This window comes from Grus americana, chromosome 3 (genome assembly GCF_028858705.1).
Source record: "Grus americana isolate bGruAme1 chromosome 3, bGruAme1.mat, whole genome shotgun sequence".
In the NCBI taxonomy this organism is placed as follows: domain Eukaryota; kingdom Metazoa; phylum Chordata; class Aves; order Gruiformes; family Gruidae; genus Grus; species Grus americana.
This window is the reverse complement of record NC_072854.1, coordinates 51,897,594-51,922,543: the sequence shown is the minus strand read 5'-3', so window position 1 is coordinate 51,922,543 and position 24,950 is coordinate 51,897,594. Positions and strand designations below refer to the sequence as shown.

Genomic DNA, 24,950 nt, shown 5'->3' with positions numbered 1-24,950 from the left:
AGCGGCTGGGAAGGGAGAAGTAGTTTGGCTTTTAACCTGCATCACTGATGATCTGGAGATCTGAATCATGTTTGCTTGGCTTCATCTCATGGTGCAAGTATGGAGAAGTCACCCATCCTTCCTATACTTCAGGGCAATGGACAATACTTCCTTCCCCTGACCTCAGGGTCAGGCTTAAGTCCTTCAGAGATGCAGAATTCCTTAACAGAGAGACACAAAGAGCTGTAATCACAGGCATCCTGTAGAAAGGTTTTCCTACTTTCACACATGTTTTTTTGGCCCTTTCTTAAGCGGTAGCTTCTTCTAGGAAGGGGCGCATTTTTGACTAAGCAGCACCCTCTCCATTTACATTTCATTGCAATTAACCTGACTTCCAAGCCACTTGGCCAGCCAGAGTGAGCCTAGGACCTTCAATTTATTGAGGGAGAAGCATGGTTTCTAATGCACCACTGGAATTTTTCTTCAAGTGGGATTCAGTCCCGGTTTGTTTAGTTAAACTTCAGTTTGAGCATTGCTTGGTGGAGACCACAGTATCAGAAGGAAATGGTTGCCTCTGCTTGTTTCCCATGACCTATTACTTCAGCCTCCAAGGGGATGCATCTGGGGACTGCTCTGTTTATCTAGCTGACTACTGCTTCAGTGGGAATTTTGACACGGGAGGAGAGCCTGGCCAGCAGAGGGGAGGGGGACGGGGAACGCTCCAGACTGGCAGCTCCTGTGGGAGAAAGGAAATGTTTTTCCCTTACAAAATCTGAAGAAGCCTCTGGTCACTCTCGCCTCAGCAGTCGTCCTTCTCTTGGCTTAAGTGTGTTAGTACAGAGCTCGTTGTCGGTGTGGGGAGGAGATGGTTTTCTCCAGCCTTGCTTGATCTCCTTTTCCCTTCCCCCACTGTCACTTTTGTCTCCGATTAAATATTTTGAAAGGAAACAGATGGGGATGCTTTGAGCCCCAGCGGGCTGGAGTGCAGCATTCCTGAACCTGTATGGGTATTACTCAGCCTGGTGGTAACGTTTTACTGACCAGCTTATTTTCTTTTGGGTTTGAACAAAGGAGGTCTGACTGCTCCTGATTTATGAGAGGTAAATAAAAAGCAGTTCGTTGTCTGCACTGCCATTTCTCAGCAATCGTCAGGAAGGAAAGAGAAGGTCATGCCACTAGTGATTTAAAGTGTGTGACTAGCAGCTATACACTGCCATTAAATAATACAAAAAAAGTTCTTGGCTTGTAATGAGCATTTGGCTCCTCTTGCTTTTAGAGGAAGTGAGTAATCAAAGGGGAAAAACATGCCTGTTAAAGTGACGCCCATTTTAAAGGCTACACTGGTGGACTGTGTTGCAGCCTGCACCATTGGGGCTTGCTCCTTTTGGCTGTTGCTGTTGCAACATCTTCCCCACGCACACAGTGTCAGGCACTCAGTCTTGTTTCCTTCCATCGGTGATGATGGTTGTGTCAGTCCTGTAAGGCGAGACTTAAAACTCCTGGTATCCTACAGGACAGAGAGAAACTTCCTATCAGCTCCAACACAGGATTTCCCGTGCAGTTCTGCTACCTTTACACTGATCTGGTTCGCAGCTATGCGGAGTTTTGGCCAAGCACATGGCATTTTTGTGGAGAGTGCCGAGTGCTCCACAGAGTTGCTGGGTAAGAGTTGTTACTATTCTAAGCAGAAGCAGCTGATACAAATTTAAAATTGCCTTAATAAAAAAAAAAAAAAAAAAAGAGCAGAGTTATTTTCCAGGCCATGTTTCTACTGCATACACTGGCAGCACTTGCAGCAGTGCTGCTCCAAGCACACATGAAAAAATAAGGATCTTTCTGATGCCTTCCAGACAAGTCAGAGCTATTTTGAGAGCTCTAGTATGTTTTTGTAAACTCTCAGATCATTTTTGCCTCCTTAGCACTTAGAAATATCTCCTTCCTGACCTGCTGAAAAACAAGCGATGCTTCTTATTTTGATTTCCTAGAAATGAGCAGGGATTTTTTCCACCTCCCAGGCTCTCTCCAGTCCTTTGGTAGAGACTTGGCTGTCAGCTCATCAGCTAACCAGATCTCTCTTGTTCACGACTGACCGTACTGTGGCCTGTCATGTCCAGGGCTTTGTTCTTGCTCTTTACCTGCCATTCCCCGGGCCAGCCGTGGAGCGTGCAGGAGGAAGGACTCTTGCTTCTCAACAGTCAGCCCCCCCCGCGTCCCGGAGGGGATCGCTGATACGATCCTACAGAGATGCCATCTGCTCTGCGAGAAGGAGCACGGCCAGGTCAAGAGGAAGGGCGAGGGGAAGGGGGGCGTGCAGGCAGAGGGCGAGGGGGGTGTTTACATCCGCAATTCTGCCCCTTGTCCCCCGCTTCCCGGGGAGGGGTCAGCCTATGGAGCCTGCTTCTGATCGCTGATGTTTTGCCAGCCTTGTAATTTCATGTTCGTTCTCACAGCACAAAAAATGTAATTGCGCAGTCCCTCCCACACGGCACTCATCATCGCCTACTGGGGCTGACTCGTTTCCTGTTACATGCTTGCTTCAGCACTTCGTTTTTACCTTTTGCAGCTTTCCTTTTCCAGCCCCAGGAGCAATTTGGCACTGCACTATGTTCTCTCGTCACTAACCCAAGAGTTCCCCTGGTTTTGGGGTCTTAGAATTGGGGTGCTGTATTTGGTTTGGTTTTAAGGTACAAGAGGTAGCAGCAGCATTGTAGCATTTCCGGAAACAGGATCATTATCAAGCTGACAGTGGCTCTGGGGCATGAATTTCAGAGGTTTCTGCTTCGTCGAGATTTAGATCTGAAAAAACAGACCTCTGAGGGATTTTCGCTCGCCTCAGAAGAAATCGTGCTGAGAGTTGTATGTCAAGGTCACTCAATTATCCCAGCCCCCTCCGCTCCTTCTCATCACGCGACCTGCTTATAGCCGAGGCAGAATTAAAGCAGGGCCACGGATTGATTTTTCCCACGGAAATCCTCCTGGGAGATAACCTGTGTGAATGCCTGGGCAGAGCTGGGCAGAGGTCCCAAGAATGGGGCTGAGCCTCACAAAAATCCTCAGAGGTAGGAGGCAGAGGCAGGGCCAGCTGCCCTAACAGTAAATTGTCTGAGGAGCTTTAGCTTGATGTGGTTGTGAGCAGTGCAGAAACCCAAAAAAGGCTTTCTCCAGGCTGAAATGTGTCAAAAAAGGGACAGAGATAAAAGATGCAGATTAGTACCTCGCTTTGGGGCAAAGACAGGTTACCCTGACCTAATGAATATGGTGTGCAGTTGGTTTGTACGCATGGAGTTACTGACCTGCTAGTTTGTAATAAAAACGGTTCCAGCAAAAAAAAAAAAAGAGAATTTCCCCTCTGATGTAAAATCTGCCTTCAAAGTAGGAGATAGGCTACGTTGTCAGCTGGGGTAGTTTGGCTTATCAGATTTATTAACATGCTTGTCAGTAATATGCATTTTATCTGATGATCTGATGCTGTAATTTGTTTGCAGCACAAAGTCAGCTTGTTTAATAAGCTGCTGAGGCCTGGGCAGAGGGAGGGGGTGGGGGTTTTAATCGGTGTGCTGGGAAGAGAGTAAGCACGGAGACTGTGTGTCGGTCAGGAGCCACGCACAGCGTCTGGCCTGTGCGAACACTTCATACAGCGGTAGCAATCGGGAGGCTTCGGAGCGGTGCTCAGCACGTTTGGGGATTTTTGTGTTTTCACACATCATTTTTTCACAATGATTTTTTGTGTCTCCAGTGCCAGACATTAGATGGGAGGCAGCACCTTGGGGATCCGTGTTAGACACACACACACACACACACGCACACGCACCCATTCACACAAGCTGCGTGTGATCTCTTTGTGTTACAGCAGTGTATGCGACGTACCTGCAGCTGTGCAGGTGGCCAGCCTGGTACGTCCTCACTGGTCTCTGCTCTCCCCTTACTGGTGGCTCTGCCATACTGGGTTGTGGGCTCTCTTGGACCATCTAACCTTCAGCATGCGTTGCAGGGCCGGAAAACCATGAGGCAGGGCTCTGGTAGCGACCTCTGCCAACCTTGCCTTTCCCTCCTCCCCATCTATCATTTCAAACCGAAGGTCAGGAAATACTGCACAAAATGCAGAACATGTGATTTTTGTATTAAGTGTTTTAGCCAGCGAATCATCCACAGCAGGGGCAACATAGAAATGCAATGAGTAGCTGTCCTGTCATCAGAAAATCGCCAGCACAGACCGTTTGTCTTCCCCAGCAGTGCACATCACAGTCCAATGGGGTTTGTACTGCTCTAGCTCTCAGGAAAAGGGATGTGCTGGAATTGTCCACCCTTCTCACCTACTTACCTTGTTTCTCATCTGCCCACGGTCCCTCAACACACCACACACTCACTTCCCAGTGCCACACCAGCAGTAGATGAGGAACGCAAAAATACTGTGGGAGTTGGCTACAAAGGAGTCAGAAGAGATTTCTTTCCTCCAAAGATGAGTTGTAGGTGGTTGCTACCTTTGGATCTGAGTATGAAGCACAAGGAAATTAGTCCAGGTTTGGCTCAGCTTCTCAGAAAAACACAGCTGATTGAAGAGAAAAAATAATATGTTGAATAAAATGTGTGCAACACATGAACAAGCAAACCCTCATGCTTGGCTGTCTCACACAGCACCAGCCAACATCCAAGCCTTCAGGCTGCTGGCCAGCCTGGAGCTGTTTGTTCAGCTGGCACGGTGTGCGTGTACCATCTCAGCGGCACGTATGAGAGAGCAGAGGGACGTTAGCCCTCATATCCATGGCATGCCTGCAGAAGTCCATCTAAAGCCATGCACCGTAGGCCTAGGGAACCTGACCACCAGATATACGCAGCTTGCAGTTTTTCCGGGGATCGGCAAGGGGTGTATAGCCCCAGGATCTGCCGGTGGCTGGGGGAGCCTGTTGCCAACCCCTACGTGGCTGCTGGTGCTGCTGAAGCCGGCCCAGCTTCCAGAACAGAGGCTCAAACGATGGCAGGCTGCTGCCGCAGAGATCTCAAACATCACGGCCTAGGCGGTTTTTAGGAGAAGATGAAGTTCTCTAAATTTTGAGTCTTATAAACTAAGATTGGTCCCATGAAGAAGTGTAAGTTAGGGAGATTGAGACCAAAGCCGAGCACCCAAATTTTAGCTCCTGCCTGCATATGAACTAATGAAAATACAGAAGAGGCAGCCTGTTTTGAAAGTGAATAGACATCCAAAAATCCTCTGGCACCTTTGCAAATCTAACCACTGATGTGTTGATGCTTAACTAAAGTTCTTGACTTCAGGCATTAGGGATTTGAAACTTTGTCTTGTGTCTTTTAATTGAGGAGGACTTACTTGAGCAACTGCAATTTTCCCTAGAAAAAGGTATTTGTTTCTAAGTAATATTTTAGCACACCTGATGTTTTACTAAGTAAGGAGATGAGAATTACTGTGTTTACTTTGTACTCTGAGACAAGTCAGACTGCGGCGCGTAGCAGAAGATGCGGGCCATCGAGCACTGGATGTGATGGCAGAACAGTGCCGGCAGGGAACTGCAAACAGCGCCGTAACTTCACTCCCCAAGAGTGATTTGTCCACGTTGTTACACTTTCCACACTCCTGAAAGCTAAGGGAACTTTTATGAGAGGGTGGTGAGAAGTCAAAGTCAGTCTGCTTCCAAATTCAAGAGTGTTCGTCACTAGGGATCAGCAATAAGCAATGCAACTCTTTTGCCTGTATGTTAATACAGGGCACCAGGGAAATGTCTGCATATTTTTTCGTACATACTATGAGTTAATTATTACCACAAGACTTTTCTTTAAAGTCATACTGAAAATATTTTCCCTAAGAAAACAGTAAATGATTGGAAAAGCAAATAAATCAGTGTTTAAAGGCTTGTTATCTTACTATCCTTACCACAACTGGCTCCTGCAAGCTCTGATGATGGATGAGCACATTAGAACTGCACGTATTTAAGGCACTACAGGCTTTTCAGTGCCAGGAGCTTAAAGTACACTGTCAAGTTATAAATCACAGGCCAAAGTTGTGCCTTGACATCATTGCACTCCAAGCAACTCGAATGGCAGTATTATTTTTAAGTCCTTGCATGTTTCTAATGAAATGTTAGGTTTGATTTTAATTTAGTTTTTTACCATGTTTGTTTGTTTTGCATTTTGCTCAGCTTGAGCAAACTGGGAGGTACATTTCCAATAAATCTCACTTCTATTCATACATGCTAACTGTGTTTGACTTGCAAATATCAGAGGGAAATGTTAATTTAAAACATTTTGGGAGAAAGAATTTCTATTATATTGGGTTTATTGGGGGTTTTTTAACTTTTTTATTTTCTTTTACAAAACTTCAAACCTGCATTAAAATGTCTTAGCCTCCTCTTGGGATGTGTGACACGCCCACCCCTTCCCTGCTAAGTCTTTCCTTCTGCCCTGCATGTCCCACCCGCCTGTCCTCGGACCGTACTCCATGGAGCTGTTTGCTAACACTTGCCTGCAGCTCTGCCCCCCTGCACGCGTGGCAGAACACAACAGTCACCTGCGAACCGGTACTTTGATTCTGTCTCTGTTCTGAATAGGACTCATTTATTCTTTCGTTAGGTGCAAAGTTTCCCATTAAATGGACCGCGCCAGAAGCGGCATTGTATGGAAGGTTCACAATAAAGTCGGATGTGTGGTCTTTTGGGATCCTACTGACGGAGCTGGTAACGAAAGGGAGAGTGCCATACCCAGGTAAGAAAACAGTCTGAGCCCTGCTTCACCTGGGGAAAGGAGTAGGAACGAGCCATACGCTTAAACTGGAACATTTATTTATTTTCACTGGGCTCAAAGGAGGATGGATATCATGCATAAGTTCTATGTGTGCTTGAAAACAGTCCTGACTCTGAAAGCTGCTGTGTGATGGTCATGATAAAAATGACAGGAGGACAGAAAATCCAACATACTAGTTTCTAATTTTTTTAATTGTTCTCAATTCAATTAATGTACTTTCTAACCAAATCATGAAAGCAATGTAAAATTACTATGTAATTTTATATGTGGAGTAAATAGCTCTCCATAGTATTGCATTCACTTTAAGATAGCAACAGTTAAACTCCCAGAGTGGCATTACTCCGTTTATTCTGTCAGTCTGGTTCTCTGCAAAGTTTCACGACTGTCTGAATGTCTGGTATTACCAAATCTCTTTTTTTTTTATAAACTCTTAAATTTCAATCCTTGCTTTCGAGATGGATGGAAAGGAAAGAAAATAATTCTGTAATGTGCAGGCCGGAGCTCATGACAGGGTCACAGCGGGGCCAGATTCTCTGCATGGGGGAACCGGAGGCCCCATGGCTCTTTGTTGAAACCCTGCCAAGTACCCGATGGATTAAGATTTGTAGGAGGGGTGATTGAATCTGCCTATGCAGAAAGAGCTTTTCATTCTGCTGCCCCCCTGAAGATTGTAGGCATTCAGGTGAGGAGGAAAGGGATGAGGTGAAAGCAGCGCGTTACAAGGAAAAGAATTTAATCCCTTCATTTTCTTATCAGCACAGATACTAACAACAGGACATCTAGCTGCATCTTTATTCTTTTTATTAAAAAAAAATATCTCTAAATACCAGTATGGCTGTGTGCACTGCAGCTGCTTTAATGGAAAGTGCCCTAAAGCAATTTCAATTTTCCAATCTGTACCATGATCAAGCAGACAGATCCATGCATCAAATTGTGCAAGGAGAAGCATCAAGGTGGACTTCAGTTTATCCTGTGGTATCTCGAGGCACTTCAGAAGGCTGGACTCAGGAAAACTAAACTCCCAGAGTTTTACCAGGAATTTCAACTTTGCGAGTGCCTAGCAGCCAGTAGCTGATATTTGGGGAAGAGAATATGGGGGCTGGAAGGCTTCTTATGATAAGCAGTGAATTTTGGCATGATTAACAGGGAGCGGCTTAGCAAAGCTGTGACTGTGACAACAGAATGAAGTAGCAGAAAGCGAGATGATGTGTTTCCGTGGGATGGATGAGTCCCTCTGCCCAGCACTTCCCCATGCCGTAAAAGAAAATCGGGTGTTGCCACCACACAGGGTGGCTGTGTCAGCAGCCGGCACAAAGGTCTTCTTGCCATGAGGATTACTGGCAGTGGCGTGGGAGAGCCGTGATTTCTGTGGGTTTATTGAGGGTTAAATGCAGACCTGGCACGGTGTGCAAAGGTCGAAGACAAAAGGGAGATGTGTAAGACTTAGCTGATACGGCATTGCTCCCCGAGGGTGGGCAATGCTGCTTGCTGTGCTGCAGGAAGAGGAAATTCCTAGTCACTGCCAGCAGAATGGGTGCCAGCCAGGGCAGAGTGAAGGTGAATTTTTTTCCCCTGAGCTCCACATTGGTGGGGCAGAGGTGCTTAGTGACTAGCCTCCTCTCTTACCACATGCATGACGACAGACACACACACAGGAAAAGTGCTACTCCAGGCAAAAGTGACCATGTAAGCCCCGTGTTAACTCACAAGTTTGTAACTGAACACAGTGTTGACCACGGCAGCAGAGGATGTCTGCACTTCCCAAGTGTTCCTTTCCCTCCCTGAAGGAGAAAGAGGCCACTGGATGTGCATTTAAGTGCCTGCAATGTGTAACTTCTTGTAGGACCCATGACAGAACTCTCAGGCATGGTCTGTGTCCTGAAAATGTGGACAGTTTTATTATGTGGCAGTTTGAGCACATCAAAGACAACTATCGGCGTCTCTCCTCTTTCAGCACCGTCTTCCCCCTTCATCCTTCACTACGTAAAGCCCTCAGACACTGAAAGTCCTTCCGGCTCGCTCTCCCCTACTTGCGTTAGGAAGACATCAAGTAGCTGGAAGCAACATTTTGTGCATTAGATATCACAGAGTCAGCGGTTTTCTGGATGGCCGTGTAGTGCCTTGGTTACACACTGCCCGAGCTCTACGCCAGGGCCCTTCCTCCCCACCAGGACTCCCACCCTGCTCAGCCAGGAGACCCTCACCATTCTCATGGTCACCATCACTCCCCTCTCTGTCAGTTTTACCTAAGGGCAGCCTCTATTTTAAACTTGAATTTCCAAAGTCTTTAGAGGTTTCAATTCGGTCTCATTCCCCAGACCCTAACTGGGAAAGCTTTTATGGGCTGAGGCAACAGCGGAGGGGAACTGGGGCCTTCTCCGAAGGGTCTGTCTTTGCATGTGGGTCTTTGTCTTTGCTTGGGCTTCCCAAGGTGACAAAGACCTCCTGAGCTCATCAGAAGAGACTCTGTTTTCCCCGACATAGAAAGGATCATCCATCTCCTGCTTCATGCTGGGGAGAGGAAGGACCTCCTGGAAGGATAAAGCTTCATGAATTGAGGTCCCTGTCTGGGGCAGAGAGTAGGGCTCAGATGCACCCACAAGGTTTTTCCTGTCATTGCGGCATGGCTTGCACGAGGAGGAAAAGATGGGACTTCAACCACCCTGAGAGGCAAGACTCAGCCCTCCTCACCCAAGGAGGCAACCTATAGGTGAGAGAATGCGGTTTGTAGGCACTGCCAGCCACTTTGGCACCCAGGGCATGTGGATTTGCAAGCTCTGGAAAGGGTCAGCCTTGAAACAAAGAGTGTCACGGAGCTGTCACCCAGCTTCTGAAATAGTTGTGGGCATGTTGTCCTGATGTTTCTGCTTATGGCTTGTAGCAGGCCAGGGGAAGCAGGGAGAGGCAGTCAAACAAAGGGATTGCTCTCTTACTTGACAAGATCTTAGTGCCTGGAGAGGTTATTTATAGCACATGCCCCAGTCCTGTGGTGGTAACCATGCCCATAGGGCACCGTACCTCATGCCTTGGAGAACCAGGCATTGTTTTAAGCTTGTGTAGAAGGAGGGAGAAGCACAAGGAGGACAGAAGGAGAAGGCAGGCAGTATATAGGAGGGGAGCAGACTGTGGGAAACAGGACTTGGCATTCTTTGTCTGTCCCCCCCAGATTTCAACCAGTTCCTGTCCTGATGCCCCATTTTGGAAGAGAGGCTGGAGCAGTGGTAGAATGTGAGCAGTAAAGATTTTGCTGGCAGAGATGAAGATGAGGCTAGAGTTCATCATCAAGCCTTGCCCCAGACCCTGTAGCTCCCACAAGCAAGACTGACTTTTTGAGAGGTGTCCTCATCTTCGTACTTCAACCAAGCCTGTTTCTCTGTCAATGGATGTAATGGGCAACTATGATAACTAATTTATTAGCGCTTTTCCTAACCTTCCCTAATGCTTTTCCATTCTTTTCACAAGGCAGCAGATTGAAATAAGCAACTTTCACAGTCTTTCTGGGCATTTAGGTTCTACTTTCCACTATTACAGTGGGGAAAGTTTAAAAAATAGTCTGCTTAGTCAACCTTTTTCGGTGTCTATTTCCTTCCTCTCTCACAAATTTCCCTTGGATCTTAGTTTTGAGGTTTTTAAATGGAGTTTAAGAGTAGGAGGCTGCATTTCTCTAGCAGTAGTCATAGAATTTGGGGGGTTTGAACATGTTGCCTTTTGGATCGGCAAAAATCTCAGCTGCACTAAACAAGCACCTCTGAACTTGCCCCTTCTGCTTTCTACTGCACTTGTCACATCAAGAGCATTTACATTTTATGTCTAGTGTGACAGCCATCACATTGCTGCCTCCGGCCAGGCAGGTCTTTGAGTGTGGGCTCCAAGCAGCTCTGCAGTCCCTGGGGAGCTGTGTTCAGCCTCCTCATCCCTGGGGGAAGCTGGGCCACCAGCGCCAGAGACCGCATGGTACGCTGCCCAGGGCTGGGGCCGAGTACACATCAGTGAGCTAGCACATGTGTATGTACCGTCATCGTGGATGGCAGATAAGGAGTTGAGGGAGATGCGTACTCAGCACATAGCCCAGATAAGCTCAGGTGGGTTTCTTTGTAAGACAGAAAGCTCCACTCACAAATGCTGCAGCCCAAAGTTGCATCTCTTATACCAAGCAAATAATAACTTATTTAAAAAACAAAACCAAAACAAACAAGCAAAGCCAACAGATATTGATAGCCTAGCTTTGTGGGTGTTTTGAGGATGAGGATTTGTTGGGGGTTTTCAGGCCTTAATTTCTAAATGAAGTCACATGACTTCCAGATTTTTTACATGTTACTACTCTTGCACAGAAACGACTAGCTCGTGTGGTACTCAGTAAGAACAGCATTATGCTTCCAAGGTTATCTTCCTTTAGCAGCAGCTTTCCCATTCCCTTCAATGCACTATCATGCCTGCGTATGGAATAATCTCCCTGCCCAAGTCCCACATCCCATCCCTGTGCCCTCACCTCTGGCTTTTCTTTGGGGCTGTCCATGGAAGCTAGAAATTCTGCTTCTAGATCAAACTGAACAAAACCCCCAAATCAAGCTGTCTCCATTGTACCTCTCTCTTTTGAGAGCATGCTCTGAGTGCCAGCATGATCCAGCCCCTCTAGAGGACTACACAGTTTTACCTTCTCAGCTGTACTAGAGAAGGGCCAACGTGTCCACGTCTGAGGAATCTCTGAACATGAGCAGAGGCACAGCTCTGGGTTCTCAGAGAATTTGAAATAAAGCATTTCTGGAGATGGACAGCAGCTGAGCTGATGTTTTAAGAGTGCTGCTTTAAGCATTTGTGTCTGTATTAGTTTGATCATTGGTCTGAAAGCATGCAGTGGGTATTGAAGGAGCTTAATTCTCAATCCAACAAAAGAAAGCAAGAATAAAGTGGCTTAAAACCATCACTGTCCTCACTGGACTTCACATTGCCCAAAGTAATCTATAGAGCTGATTAGCTTTGGATGTTGGGATGCTGCCTAGTTACAGTAAAGTTTCCTATCTTCTGGAAGAGCAGCGTTGCCCAGATCTGTGCTATTTGCACATCTGCTGTGTTCCATCTAACCATGCTCCTCAGAGCACTCCAAAGCACTTTCTAGTGTTTTCTTTAGCCACAATTGGAGAGTACACGTCCTCTTTTATGTCACAGTAACTCTTACTATTGCAGCTTTTCTTGGAAAAGTGAAGCAGCACTGTTTCTGTCCCCAGTCCATATGGGCAGTAGATTTTTATTGTATTGAGTATTAAAGTAGCCATATCCTGTGCACCCTAAGATTATTGGAGGTTGCACTAACAGAGCCAGATAGTGGGAAGTTATTTCATATTTGGTCTTCTCAAGCCATAAAAAGCTAATGGAAAAGCCATCTCTGGGAAATTGGATGTTTCCTTCTTGGTCCAAATGGTAATTCTAGAAACATCATGAGCACAAACTCATTTTTCAAGCAGGTGAAATAGGTGTAGTCTACAGAAGAATATTGCTGAGTATTTTATTCCACAGATTTAAGGATTTTAGGATAAACTTTTAAGGGGTCTAGAAGCGTACTGCAAGCAGAATTTCATTTATTATTTACTAAAAGAGTTGAAACTCTCGGGTATTCATTAGGAGAGAGGAGTTGTACAGACTGCTCAAATATTCTGTCTGTGCTGTTAGAAGTGCAGATACACCAGGCTCCTGCTATCAAAAGAGAACCACTAAAACTTGTAAGATAAGATAAGCGAATCTAGATAATAGGTTTGTAAACATAAACAGGCCTTTTAAGAGGTAAAAAGTATACCTGAAACACTGCTATTTTTATAAGTCTGACTAATAATCCAATCAATTTGTGGAAAAAATATGTATTTGAAAGTCTTTTGTTTAAATTAGCAGCACACATCAAAACCCACAGAATTTCTTTGGCAAATCCTAGGTGCTGCAGCCTTTGCTGGATGTATGAATTCCAGTAAGGAATGTGAGGATTACTTGGTTTAGTTTCATATCTGGGTTTTACTGGGAGGGAGGAGAAAGGAAAAGAAAGGCATTTCCATGGATTATACCATGATGAGAAAACCTGGCTTGACTGACTTTCCAGGGACAAAAATTGACTATGATATTAGACACCAATGTCTCTTTTATGTTCTTTTTCCTTTTTTTTTTTTTTAAAGCAAAGTGAAGAGCTGTTTATGTTTTTCCTCCCCCTTTTCTCTCCTCAGGGTTTTTCTTCCAGCATACAGTTCATTATCAAGTTTCAGAGTCTGCTTTGCAGCACTGAGTAATGCACTGGATAAAAATACCAAACATTTGATATCTTAAAATAACAAATCAGTTGGGAAGGAGCTTTGCTGCTGCTGTTGCTTCCACCCATGTTGTACTTAAAGGGGTACTGCCGGTACTGCCAAAATAAGAACAAAGAATGCAATTTGTTCGTGGTTTAGGTATATACAATAGATGAATTACTGGTAACACTTATTTTCATAGCCCTTAATATGTAAGAGAAGTTCTTAGCCCAAAACATGAGGTAATTCAGCTGATTCAAAGACAAGGATATGAAAAAAGGGTGCAGATTTTTGTTCAAAACACAAATTACAAAAACTAATATTGAGAACACAACATGAGCAAAATGCCCATTTTTTTTCTTGTAGCATCTTGAAAACAGCAAGGCCAGGAGGTTTGGGTTGGTGATGACTAACACACCACTAGCGTTGTTTTGTTATTTAATAAAAAAGTAAAGTATGTTTGAAAATGTTCTTGTTGGATAATGAGGAACACCTAGGCATTTGTTCAGTGCGTGGCAAGCTTTTCTGGTTTGTTGTGAGCCTGTGTGACCTAACAACATCAATTTGGAGTCAGTAATACAGGAGAACCTTAACTCTATGCAGAATATGATGTCTGCAGAGGACTGTCATTACTCTGTTTTCATCATTCTGTAGAGTCCTAACCACAGACCACTTTAGATGGCATACAAAGTGTTTGCTCCTTCTCATAAACATCCAACACCAAAAATACAGTGGGTGGATGGAGGTGATAAATCAGACACAAGAAACCAGTGGTAAAGCGTTGGTCTGCAGGTTAGGAAATACTGTCAATCAGTGACCTAACCTTTCTTTTTGCAATTATTGCTGCTAAAGGGGAGGGTAAGGAGAGGTTTGTAGGAGATGAGGCAGTTTTCTGGGGAGGTTCTTCCATGCGCAACAGGCAGCGTAAGAAACAGCACATGAGTGCTTGTTTGAAGATCGAAGGTGCTGCAGTAAGCTAACCAGAACTGTGAATCGACCAGGACACGGCCAAATGAGAGCCTAAATGCTCGTGGACACCTGTGAGAGGCTTTGAGAGTGAAGACAAGCAGCCGGTATTTTACATAGTAAGCAACAAGGAGCAAGTGGCAGAACCATGCAAGCGGTGGTTACAGTAACAGGCTAGGAAAATGCTTCTTGCAGAGACACTGCAAATGGATATCAGCAGGAGGAAATTACCCTGTCAAGATAAGAGGAAAAGGTGTTTTGTAATCCTAACGTGAGATGAGAATCTAGATGTGAATGGTCAGGAAAGGCTGTATTTTGCAGATGCTTCTTTCAAAATATCTTTAAGAATTAAACACAGCCAGGATGTGAGGACGCAAAGACCAAATCCAAGGATACAGCTAAGTTACCAGCCTAAATACTATGCAGTGTAAGGATATTATTCCCACTAGCCAAGGTGTAGAGTAGACAAATGAATCTGTATTGAAGAAGGTGGTTGAATTATTTCTCACAAATAAGTCTACCAAAAATACGAGGTAGAGACGATCCCCTGGGTCCTGAAGGTGGGACAAGAAAATTCTTCGAGAGGACACCCTGAAAGAACAGAGTGGAGGAGACCCAGGAAAGGATGGTGTCAGGGAAGCCAGGGGGAGGATACGCTAACAGAAAGAGCAGCATCAAGGTGCTGGTTTCTAGATGTGGTCATGGAGGACCTTAAGTGTCCCTACAAGTTCTCCTGCAGAGCAGCTTGGCAGGACCCACTGAGTCAGGGGAGTGAAGCCTGGAGATACTTTTCAGCAGAGGACTGGGGCAGGGCTTGCCAGGTGGCAAGCACAAAGCTTGCAGTCAGCGCGCACGCTTTCTCTGAGATACTTCTGCATGCCTGCGGTGCCAGTCTTACCTTCGGTACTGTTAAAAAGCTGGCAATGTAATTGTTTACCTTTTTTGAGAGAGAGCTATGGTTCTGCAGTGGAGCTGTTTTGCTTGGCGTTTGACTTGTCTTCTGAGCAACGTTGTTCTCTTCTGGGTTGGGGCGGAACAGTGAAATATGGTAGAAACAATACTAACCAGCACAGATCAAGGGAGTGCAGATCAGCAGCAGCACTGAGCTTCTGAACTGATGTTGAAGGTAACGCTGCTGGACATCCCCGGTAGCCTGAAGCAGCAGAGTTTTGTCTTGAAGCCTCTCCAGCATGATCTCACAGAGCACTTCAAGAAGGGCCCACGCTCGGTGTGAGGATTTCAAAAATTCATCTTAATTTCTAGAATTTTGAATAGTATTTGTTGCAATGCATTTATTTTCCTTAACCACTTTAGATAATATATTTCACGGCTGCTGTTGTTGGAGAGGGAAAGTGGCAAATCCTGCTTGTTGTGAGTAAGCCAAGAGGGTAGTCATGGGAGCAGCGTTTTACTCATCACTGGATCCTAAAACCCTCTCCTGAGAAAGAAAATAATCCAAGTTACCTTGCAGTTGATGAAGAGCTGAAACAGGACATCGGGGTGGTTTTGTTTCGCTTGTCTGAACCAAAAGAAATTAGTATGATCAAGAAAACCATATGTATTGTAGGTATAGTTATATTCAGGCTAATTTTCCTGTACTTTAACAATGCGGATTTGTCTGCCCTTTACAGGCATGAATAACCGTGAAGTCTTGGAGCAAGTAGAACGCGGTTATCGGATGCCATGTCCTCAGGACTGTCCCATCTCCTTGCACGAGCTTATGATCCACTGCTGGAAAAAAGACCCAGAGGAGCGTCCAACTTTCGAATATTTGCAGGGTTTCCTTGAAGACTACTTCACTGCAACAGAACCCCAGTACCAGCCCGGCGACAACCTGTAAATCCCTGGTCTCCAGACACTGTCATGAATTACCAGGTGTTTCTCAGCCCTGCCCCACCTGCCCTTCAGCTTCCAGCTCCGTGATCGGCTTCTCCAGAGCGCAGCATCTTCTTCCAGCACCGCCGTGCACGGGAGGGGCTGAAGCTGGGAACTTCTTCCGCAGCCCTTCCCTATGACCACTTGTCCTAGTAATCTGAATGTCCTGGATGAAAAGGAGAAAAACACTTGTTTTTTCTGAATCAAAGACTCCAAAACTGCATTGTATTGATGTTATGTAAACTGCAAAACCTCTGTTCATTGTAAATAGTAACTCAGTGCCAATAACTGATCCTAGTGCTTTCCTTTTTTTAAAACGCAAAACCTATGTGATTTTAACTAGTCTTCTCCTGATTCAACTAAAAGTATTATTTTCCAGAAGTGGCCTCTTTGTCTAAAACATTTTTTTTCATGTTTTAACAAATAAATAAAAAAATCAGGACAGGTGTTTGGTTTTTTGCTTTTTTTATATATAAAATATATATAATATATATACATACCTGTACATACAGTATATGGGTGCTAGTGCAGAGGAAACTCATTTGGAATCGAATGAAGCCTGCTGCAGCAGTACCCAGAAAGCGATAATTTTACTGCAGACATGAAAACACTGGTGGGATTCTGAAAGCCAGTGATCTAATTTTTGGCTTTTGCCAAGCATGATTTTTTTAAATTGGATTGCACTTTTTGTTTATGATTATGTACCTGTAGATGGTTGTAACTTTGCTCTTTCAGGAATCATGTGCTGTATTTACAGTAATGTTTCCAATGTTTGACAAGTGTGTGATGATTCGTTCTTGAAATTAAAGCGAACATATTTAAAGCAAGAAAACTACACCATCACCGTTTGAACTGGAAAATTGAAACTGCAAGGACTTCCTGTATCAAAACATGTATACTGAAATGTTTCAAAAAGATTTATTAAACAGTGTAACCACATTCAGATGGTCTTAAAATCATAGCATTTTAGCCACGTCCACCTGCTAAACTGTTGGTCACGCAACTAGGATTCTTCTGTTTTATGTGTAACATTTTCCCATTGTAAAACAAGTGTGTTAAATGTCCTGTACTGCTAATGAAATTACTTTCTCTATGTCTGCAAGTTCTCCAGTGGAATTACTATGCACTTCTTTACATTTCATGGGGGATGCACAGAACAAAGTATTACCTTTTCAGTTGTCTGTACCAGCCTTGAATTACTTACGTTTAACCAAAAAAAAAAGAAAAGAAAAAAAAAAAGATCCTTTCTATTTCTATTGAGTTTTTAATACTGAGTTGCAAATTTTAAAGTCTTAATTACATTTTGTTATGGTTTATTTGCAAGTTTACATTTTAAAACTGTTTAACTTTCTTAATTTAGTAATTAAAAAAAGAGCATTTTACATTTGGATAGTTGTTCTTTTGTTTAAACTGTGGAGATAATGGTGGAGATGAGATAAAAACTTTTCAGGAAGGGGTTTCATGCCATTTGGGGCATCATATTTCATAGGAGTATGCAGACCAGTTACCTATGGGACATCATTTTTCCAAATTATGACGTCAATGTGTTTTTAAACAGCTGGAGTTCAACTGTAAGGAAGACGGTTGAATGCATAGCTAGTCTCTCATTTCTCTGTTCTACGAGCAGTTTATTCTTTAATAGTTCTGTTGCATTTAACGTGAATACCTTTACACTGTAGTGTTGCAGGAAAAGTTTTTCTATGCCTTGTATTGCTGTTATTGCTTTAAAATATTGCAACCAAGTAAGACTTCCTGACAGTTGAAACTTTTTTTTTAATTATTATTTAATACTTAGATTGTGAATTCGTATTCCAAATATTCACACATTTTCTAAAGAGAACCTTTTTTGGTTCCTGAAAACTAACCCAATAATGAATTGAGATCCAGAGAACAAATTGTCATCATCGTTTTAATATTTTCTATACAAAACATTGACTGAAAATCCTCTTGCAAAGCAGGCTTCCACACTTAGCCTTTCTTGAAGTGTGAATTTATATGGCAATGTTGCTTGTTACCAGATTTCCATGATAAATTGGTTAACGTTTTACATGTAGAGTCTATAAGTAATGTTATGTACATGATATATTCAATGTTGCTGTACCTGTAGCTGTGGAGTACTGAAGAGGCCATAATTCCTGTTGGACTTTTAGTTTCCTCTTAGTACTTTACAAAGCGAGTCGTGGTCCTCTTTTTCCCACAGCTGCCCCCCCTGCCTTAAAACGTCATCCACTGAACTGAGGACTCCGTAGTAACCCAGCGGGCTGGCGAAGCCAAAATGTCGCGTACTCAGCCCAGTGCTGGTTGGCAAAGCACGGCCGTTCTGCCAAGTTCCTTAGCAGCCTTTGCTACACCACAAACTTAAGCGCAGTTTCCATCTGTAATGCGGGATGAGCCTAAAACATCAGTTTTGCCTGTGTTTCTCGTCGGAAGTGAGACTCAGATGGGGCGTTGTTGGGGTTTTATGGCCTTTATTTCTGATTCTTGCGTTTGCTGTTTCTTGTATTGCATTCGGTCTGTGAGTACCATGTTGGTCTCTGCCGCATCTCTGCCTGCAGCTGGCTTGTGTGCAGACTGGTGCCGCTGTTGAGTGGCAAATCCAGACCATTTCTCATCGGTAGCTCTTCTGCTTCTTTTTCTTAATGTTGGGAGTTTTGTTGTTTGGGTTTTTTAATCTCTCAAATAAAAACATTAGCAAAAATTTAAACAAGGTTGTTAGCATTTTTGCTATAAATTAATAAAAACCTTTTCTTAAGCATTGTGTGTACACCACAAATAGCTGTGTGGTGACTGGAAAAGTTGAGTTATCAGATGAAAAATCTCGTGTTCTCTCCAATAATTTTTTTCATGTAAGGCTAAATAAATCCTATCCAGATAAAAACAATTGGCCAAAAGCTCCCCCACCAGCCCAGCTGACTCCCAACTGATCCGTGGTGTAACGGTGAAGTCCCAGAAAAGGCTATCTACCAGCAGCTGAAAGGGCTCCGTGGGGTGACCCAGGCATCCCTAGGCCAAGCTTAATCCAATTAGCAGTCCCAGAGAAAAAGACAGGTGGAAATGCAACGCTTCCGCGGAAGGGACGGTTAGTACAATTAATGCCTGTTAACGTATTTCTATGGGAAGGAAATGATCTGAGACTTGGTGGGTCTTTGAAAACTTCCAAAGTTTGTCAAAGGCACTAGCATGATATTCTTTGGCTTCTGCAAACAGTGTTTGACTTAGTTCTATGTGATGCTCTGGTTTTGATTTAATTAGCACTGTAGAAAAGCAAAGTAAATACAAAATAGAAAAGTGATTAACTGCTAAAATGACAAGAATAATCATAAACAGAAAATCCGTCTCCAGTGTGAGTGTTTCTCCTGAAGCCTCTAACCTGGAAAGGACTACCTGCAGACCGAGAAGGCAGATTGCTAAACGTATTTGACCTTGCCACATAACTTCAAGGTGAGTGGGAAGTTGCTCAGATTCATTTTAATACGTACCGTCCTTTTCTCAAATACTGCAATAAAAAATGCAGTACACTAATGAAGGCTACCACATTGTACTCGAGGGGTTTAAGGGCCTCACATGAGGCTGAGCCCAAGCATGCAAGAGCTATTAGGAGATACACAGTAGCTCCTCTTCTAATGTGTAGACAATATTCATTCATCAAAGAAGGCTTTTCCTGTCTAATGGGAAATTACCACCAGCAGTGCAGACAAAAGGATATTTAGTTTCTCCAGTCGTGTCAGTTTGAGGGTCTGTCTGTCTTTCAAGAATAATTGAAGTCTGTTTGTAGCTCAGAAATCTCATTGTGTTCTGCAATCTCGGTAAGCAGTGATTATAAGTTCCTGTGACTCATACACAGGGAAATTTTATCACTGAAGGGGCTCCTGTCAATTGGGGCAGCATTCCCTGACATCTTAACTGAAGAAGGAGGCACTTCAGTTTTGGATTTTCCCGCACAGACCAAACCAGAACCCGCATCCTTTCAGCAGAAAAGGGAAAGAGGTCCCTTGCCAGGATACCACTGGTGTAGGGTGTCAGTCTGTCCCTCCCAGCGCTTCTGAATTTGTCAGGAGGACCTCTGACAACTAAAGCCAGGTGACTGAGATTCATTTTGAGTGTTAGAGGGGAAATGCTCACTTCACTTAAGTCTGGGAGATCTTTTCTATTGACTTTTAATACAGACAGTGTTCTTACGTGTATGTGTATATATCTATATCTCAAAATGCAATTCGCACACAAAAACATCTGTACCTACACCAACATCAATCCACTTCTTTGTATTCCGCCCCTGCAGCTGAATGCTTAACAAAAATGTAAGACCAGGACGTGAGTAAATTAGAGGACAGAATGGTGTTAACAACAAAAGCGCTTCTCTTTTTTCTTTTTTTTTTTCCTTTTTTTTTTTTTTTTCCCCTGGCTCCCACTACGTGATCAGCTATAATCCCTATTCCCAGGCCAGGAGAGGAGTAGGTAGCAGTAAGTGCTGCTGCCGCAGCCCGGTGATGTTTTGGGTCTCTGGCTACTGCAAAGAGCACCCTGCAGCTGATTTCAAAGGCAGGGAGGTAAAACATTTCTCCTGAGGGCTTGGCTGCAGCTTGGGGCCTGCGGTGTGAGTATGCAGGAGGGCTGAAAGGGGAGAAGAGTGCCCTCCCAGGAAAAACAGGCCATTAGCTGGTAAACTGTGCGTCATGCCGTGTAGAGGGAGATCCAAAGGTTACAGTGACAGCTGTGCTCGCAGCACCTGTGTTTCGCTGTGCCCAGGGATTTAGGTGATCAGATTAGAGCAGGCTGGTGAGAATGAACTGCAGTTTTCTGTTACCAAGCGTAAATATCTTCTCTGTTATGGGGCGGGTGCGTTCAAGATGGGAAAAGATATCGCCGGACTGGTGTGCCTGTGACTGGAGGGCAAGTGTTGCATCTGCCTGACCGGGCCAGATGGGAGTTCGATTGTTCAGCTCATTGTTGGGAATAACCCAGCATTAAGCTCTGTGAATAGCTAAAAGGGCAAAGAGCAATGAAATGAGATTATCGCCTTCCTCTATGGATGGGCTAGAGCTTGCCGAGGGCTCCGGTTTGCTTTTTTGTGCATCAGCATTCGTTGCCGAGCCCCCACAACCAGAACCTTGTGAAGTTTGCTCAGCTACTTATTGTCACAGCTTCACACAAAATCCCTGAGCCTTGTAATGGATGGATTTTCATCTGGAAAAAGAAAAAAGAAAAAAGGATGCAGGGAAACTTTCTGACCGTGTTGGAGCCTTACTCACTGACCCTGGGGCTCACCCTCATGCCCAAAAGCCACGGCATCCCCTATGCTTTATTCACCGCTGCAGTTCAGGCTCTGAGCTGCCTTCCAGCCCTGCTACGCCACTGGATTTCCCTGGCTAGAAGTTGCTATTCGTACAGGAAGCATCCCTGTTGTTGGGAAAGGGGTGCAGTGATCCCAGCACGCCCCTCCTTGGCCAGGCTCCCAGAGGGGAGCAGTGATGGAGAAGGGGCCTGCGGCTTCCCTGGAGGCCCCTTTGGCTCCCGGAGCTGCGGCGCACCTGGCCATCGGCAGCAGCTCAGGCATGACTGTGTGTAGCTGCAACTGGGTCTTGGGGTGACTTGGTGGGGGCTGTGTTGATACAGCTCACAGTCCCCAGCCCTGGTGACGACGGAGAAGCAGATGCTAACTCCTGCTCTCCTAAAAAAGCAGTGGCAAAGAGCCAAATCAGGATCCGCTTTGCATCTTAAAGACAGAGGACTAGGTACGTTTGATCGTACGACAGCTCAAGTGTTCCCTCAAATTCCCAAAAGCAGCGCGGCCGCCAGCTGAGCTTTGTATATGACCTCATATACATCCAGTGTATAAAACACATACCGCACACTGAACATTTGCATATGTTACACGTCTTTTGTTCCACTTGGGTGGCCTTCTCCTCCCCTTCCCCCTACCTCTCGCCCCATTACTTGCCCACGCAGCTCCCCTCACATTATTCTAGACATGTCATTTCTGAAGGAATACACATCCTGGTCCTGCGGAGAGTGGGGGCTCTGTTAATTGTCAAACGTTGAGTGGGTAACGATCAATGGATGACTAATTGGAAGCAAGGGGGAATAAAATAGGTATTACTTAGCTTCTGCTCTTAATTAAGAGGATGCATAATGCTGTGGGGAAAATCTTAAATGGCAGGAGGGTTTTTGTCATTATGCAAGGTTTAATTAGAAGCATTGCACAAGCTAACATCCAGGTACTGTTTTCTTTCCTTTCAGGTGTCTCTCCAGGGCGTGACTGAAAAATGCCAAAGCAAAAGCCTTAAAAAAAATATAAGTGGAAAATATTTTTGTACGCAAGTGCCTAGCAATCTAAACAGCAAGACATGGAAGAGAGCCCCAGTTTCCCTCGCAGTGCAAAAGCAGCGAGGGGCGAGCCGAATGCAGAGAACTGGAGCGAAAGCGTCGGGTGAGTTATGCTGAGGCAGACAGGATTAAATGCTCATTGCAATGTCTCCAGATGCATTTACAGCACCAATGTTAAACGTGGAGCAACGTGACAGAGCTTTATTTCAACAGTTAATCATTTGGAAGCAAAAGCATTTATGATTTAGTTCTGTAAATATATATTGACGCAGGAGAAAATATCAGAAGCAGCACTCGATATTGACATTATCTTCCTAATCAAAAAAGAAATAATACAAGGACTAGCAATCACTTTTTACAAAAAAGCTCCATGTTTGCTGCCTTGCCAATGAAAAGACTCATCCTGCACTTGAATATTAATCTGTACTTTCTCTGACGGGCCCAATATGACACAACACATTCTGCTTGTAAATAATGTACAGATGAGATACTAACTTTAAAGAGTTCAGAGTTTGATCCGGCTCTCAGTGAAGTCACTAGGAAGACTTCAGAAATATAAAACAGACCTTCAGAAAGCAATTAGGACAGCCTTGGTTGTGGGGATGGGGGAGGCTTTTAAAATGCTGAAATAAACTTGGATATCTATTCTCTAAGTTTCCTAATCCAAAAATGAGTTAATTGATAGGAGTTTCTACAACTTTATGGGAGGGTCCTTAGGTCTGGGCTGGGCCCCATCTTTGCTTTGAAACCCACTCCATCGACAGTGCTGTTAACACAGTTAGCAGAGAGTGTTTTTCATGCAGGGTTTGGGTTTTTTTCTCTTTGTCAGGCTGCTAAGTACATGAAGCTCAAGTGAGAGGAACTGCTCCAAGTACCTGCTGGTTTCTGGGGTCTGGCAGATTAAAGAGGGGACAGAGAGTGGTCCTCTGGTCACAGCTGCAGACACCATTAGGTCCGTAGGTGTGATTTCTGGACCTGGAAGCACTCACACGAGAGCCAGATTTCACAGCATATTCCCCAGACATCACGTCCTTAGGAACCAGGCTGATCTGTGCTCCTTTCTTTGGGCCACAAATACCACTTCAAATGAAGATACGTACGAGCGATCAGGATGGAAATAACCCCAGGAGGCTGAATGCTGAGTGGGCTAGCATTAAGTCCCAGGGATGTTTCTAGGTGGCCAAGTAAAATATGTATGGAGCTACTGGAGAGAGCCCAGCAAAGGACCACAAAGATGATTAGGGGACTTGGAGCATCTGATGTGTGAGGAAAGGCTGAGAGAGCTGGAACCTTCCAGCCTGGAGAAGAGAAGGCTCAGGAGGTATCTCACCAATGTACATAAATATATGAAGGGAGGGTGCAAAGAGGATGGAGCCAGGCTCTTTTCAGTGGCAGGACCAGAGGCAATGGACACAAACTGAAACACGAGAGGTTCCCGCTGAACATTAGGAACCACTTTTTTACTGTGAGGGTGACTGAGCACTGGCACAGGTTGCCTAGGGGGGTTGTGGAGTCTCCATCCTTGAAGATACTCAAAAGCTATCTGGACATGGTCCTGGGCAACTGTCTCTAGGTGGCCCTGCTTGAACAGGGGGTTGGATCAGATGGTCTCCAGAGGTCCCTTCCAGCCTCAACCGTTCTGTGATTTTGTGATTCTGTATGAACAGCCTGAGGCTTTGCGACATCTCTGTCCAGCCACATCCCATATGCTTCAAACGCATGCCAGCCCCTGGGCACCCCACCAGGCAGGGACCCTGGCCAAGCTGCTGGGACAGGCTGGTGTGGGTCACAGCCACAGCCACCCTCCTCTGGCCAGCTGGCAGCTGTCTACAGGAGAGGCAGGTGACCACTGTTGTTCAGAGCCCGTTGACCAGTGGAGAACAGAAGACCACTGTCCATAACAGTTGTTGGCAAGAGAGGATGCTCCACTGAGTGAAAGAAGAGGTGTTTGACGGCTGCACAGCAGAGGCCTTTAGAAATAAACCCCACAAATATGGGTACTGATGCAATGTCCCCATGGGAGACTCTGCCTGCCAAGTCCCCGTGCCCAGCCATGGCTGCCTGTACTCCCTGGGGAGCTGGTCAACACACTACGAACACTACGCAAGTCCTTCGCGTAAGCCCCAGGAAGGTCAGGCACTCCTCAGAGCAGATCTCCCTCCCCACTCCCATCCTGCCTAGGTTCACCAAGGTGCTGATTTTGGCTCCTGCGTTGCCTTGGGCCCCTCGCCGCCCCTCCCCACCGTGGCACACAGGCTGCAGTGGGGCCATCACCGCTCCTGGGTGGGTGGCTGGTGAGGAGGCCGGTGAGCAGGGCAGCCGCTGGAGCTGGGTTTGGCATGACTCGGGGCGCAGGCAGCCCTGCTGAACAGGCTGGCTGTCAGGGTGTTCATGGCGCAAAACAGCTGTGCAGCAGAGCCGCCACACTTGAGTCCAAACCTAAGGGATTAAACCTTGAGCTGACTCAAATGGCCATGGCTGTAATGCAGCCTCTGCATCCACAAGCATGGAAGGCCCATCACATCTGGGTCTGGCTGGGACCCACTGGCAGAGCAGGCGTTGCCTGGCCAGTCTGGGGGCAGGAAAGGACAACTTTGTGATGTCCCAAAAGGGAGGCTTAGTGTCCTGCTGGCCTGCGCCTCGGTGGAGGAGGGAGGAGAGAGGGAAGGAGGGGGTCAGGACCGCCAGCCAGAGGACCGGGCTGACGTGGCGTCCTCTGGAGGAAGGTAAGCTCAGGCTGCGGGGCGTCACTGCGTATTTAGTGCTCGGCTTGGGGGCAAGTGCTGC

The 24,950-nt window shown here is 45.4% G+C and overlaps 1 protein-coding gene across 9 annotated transcripts in view; it reads left to right on the top strand.

Moving 5' to 3' along the window:
- FYN (FYN proto-oncogene, Src family tyrosine kinase) overlaps positions 1 to 18,530 on the top strand; it is a 140,030-nt gene extending 121,500 nt beyond the window's left edge. For all 9 annotated transcript variants that reach the window (XM_054820408.1, XM_054820406.1, XM_054820403.1 and 6 more), the window contains 2 exons: positions 6,559 to 6,690; positions 15,596 to 18,530. In XM_054820408.1, the coding sequence (XP_054676383.1) occupies positions 6,559 to 6,690; positions 15,596 to 15,804 (341 nt within the window). In that variant the 3' untranslated portion in view covers positions 15,805 to 18,530. The remainder of the gene's footprint in view (positions 1 to 6,558; positions 6,691 to 15,595) is intronic.
- Positions 18,531 to 24,950: the final 6,420 nt, after the last annotated feature.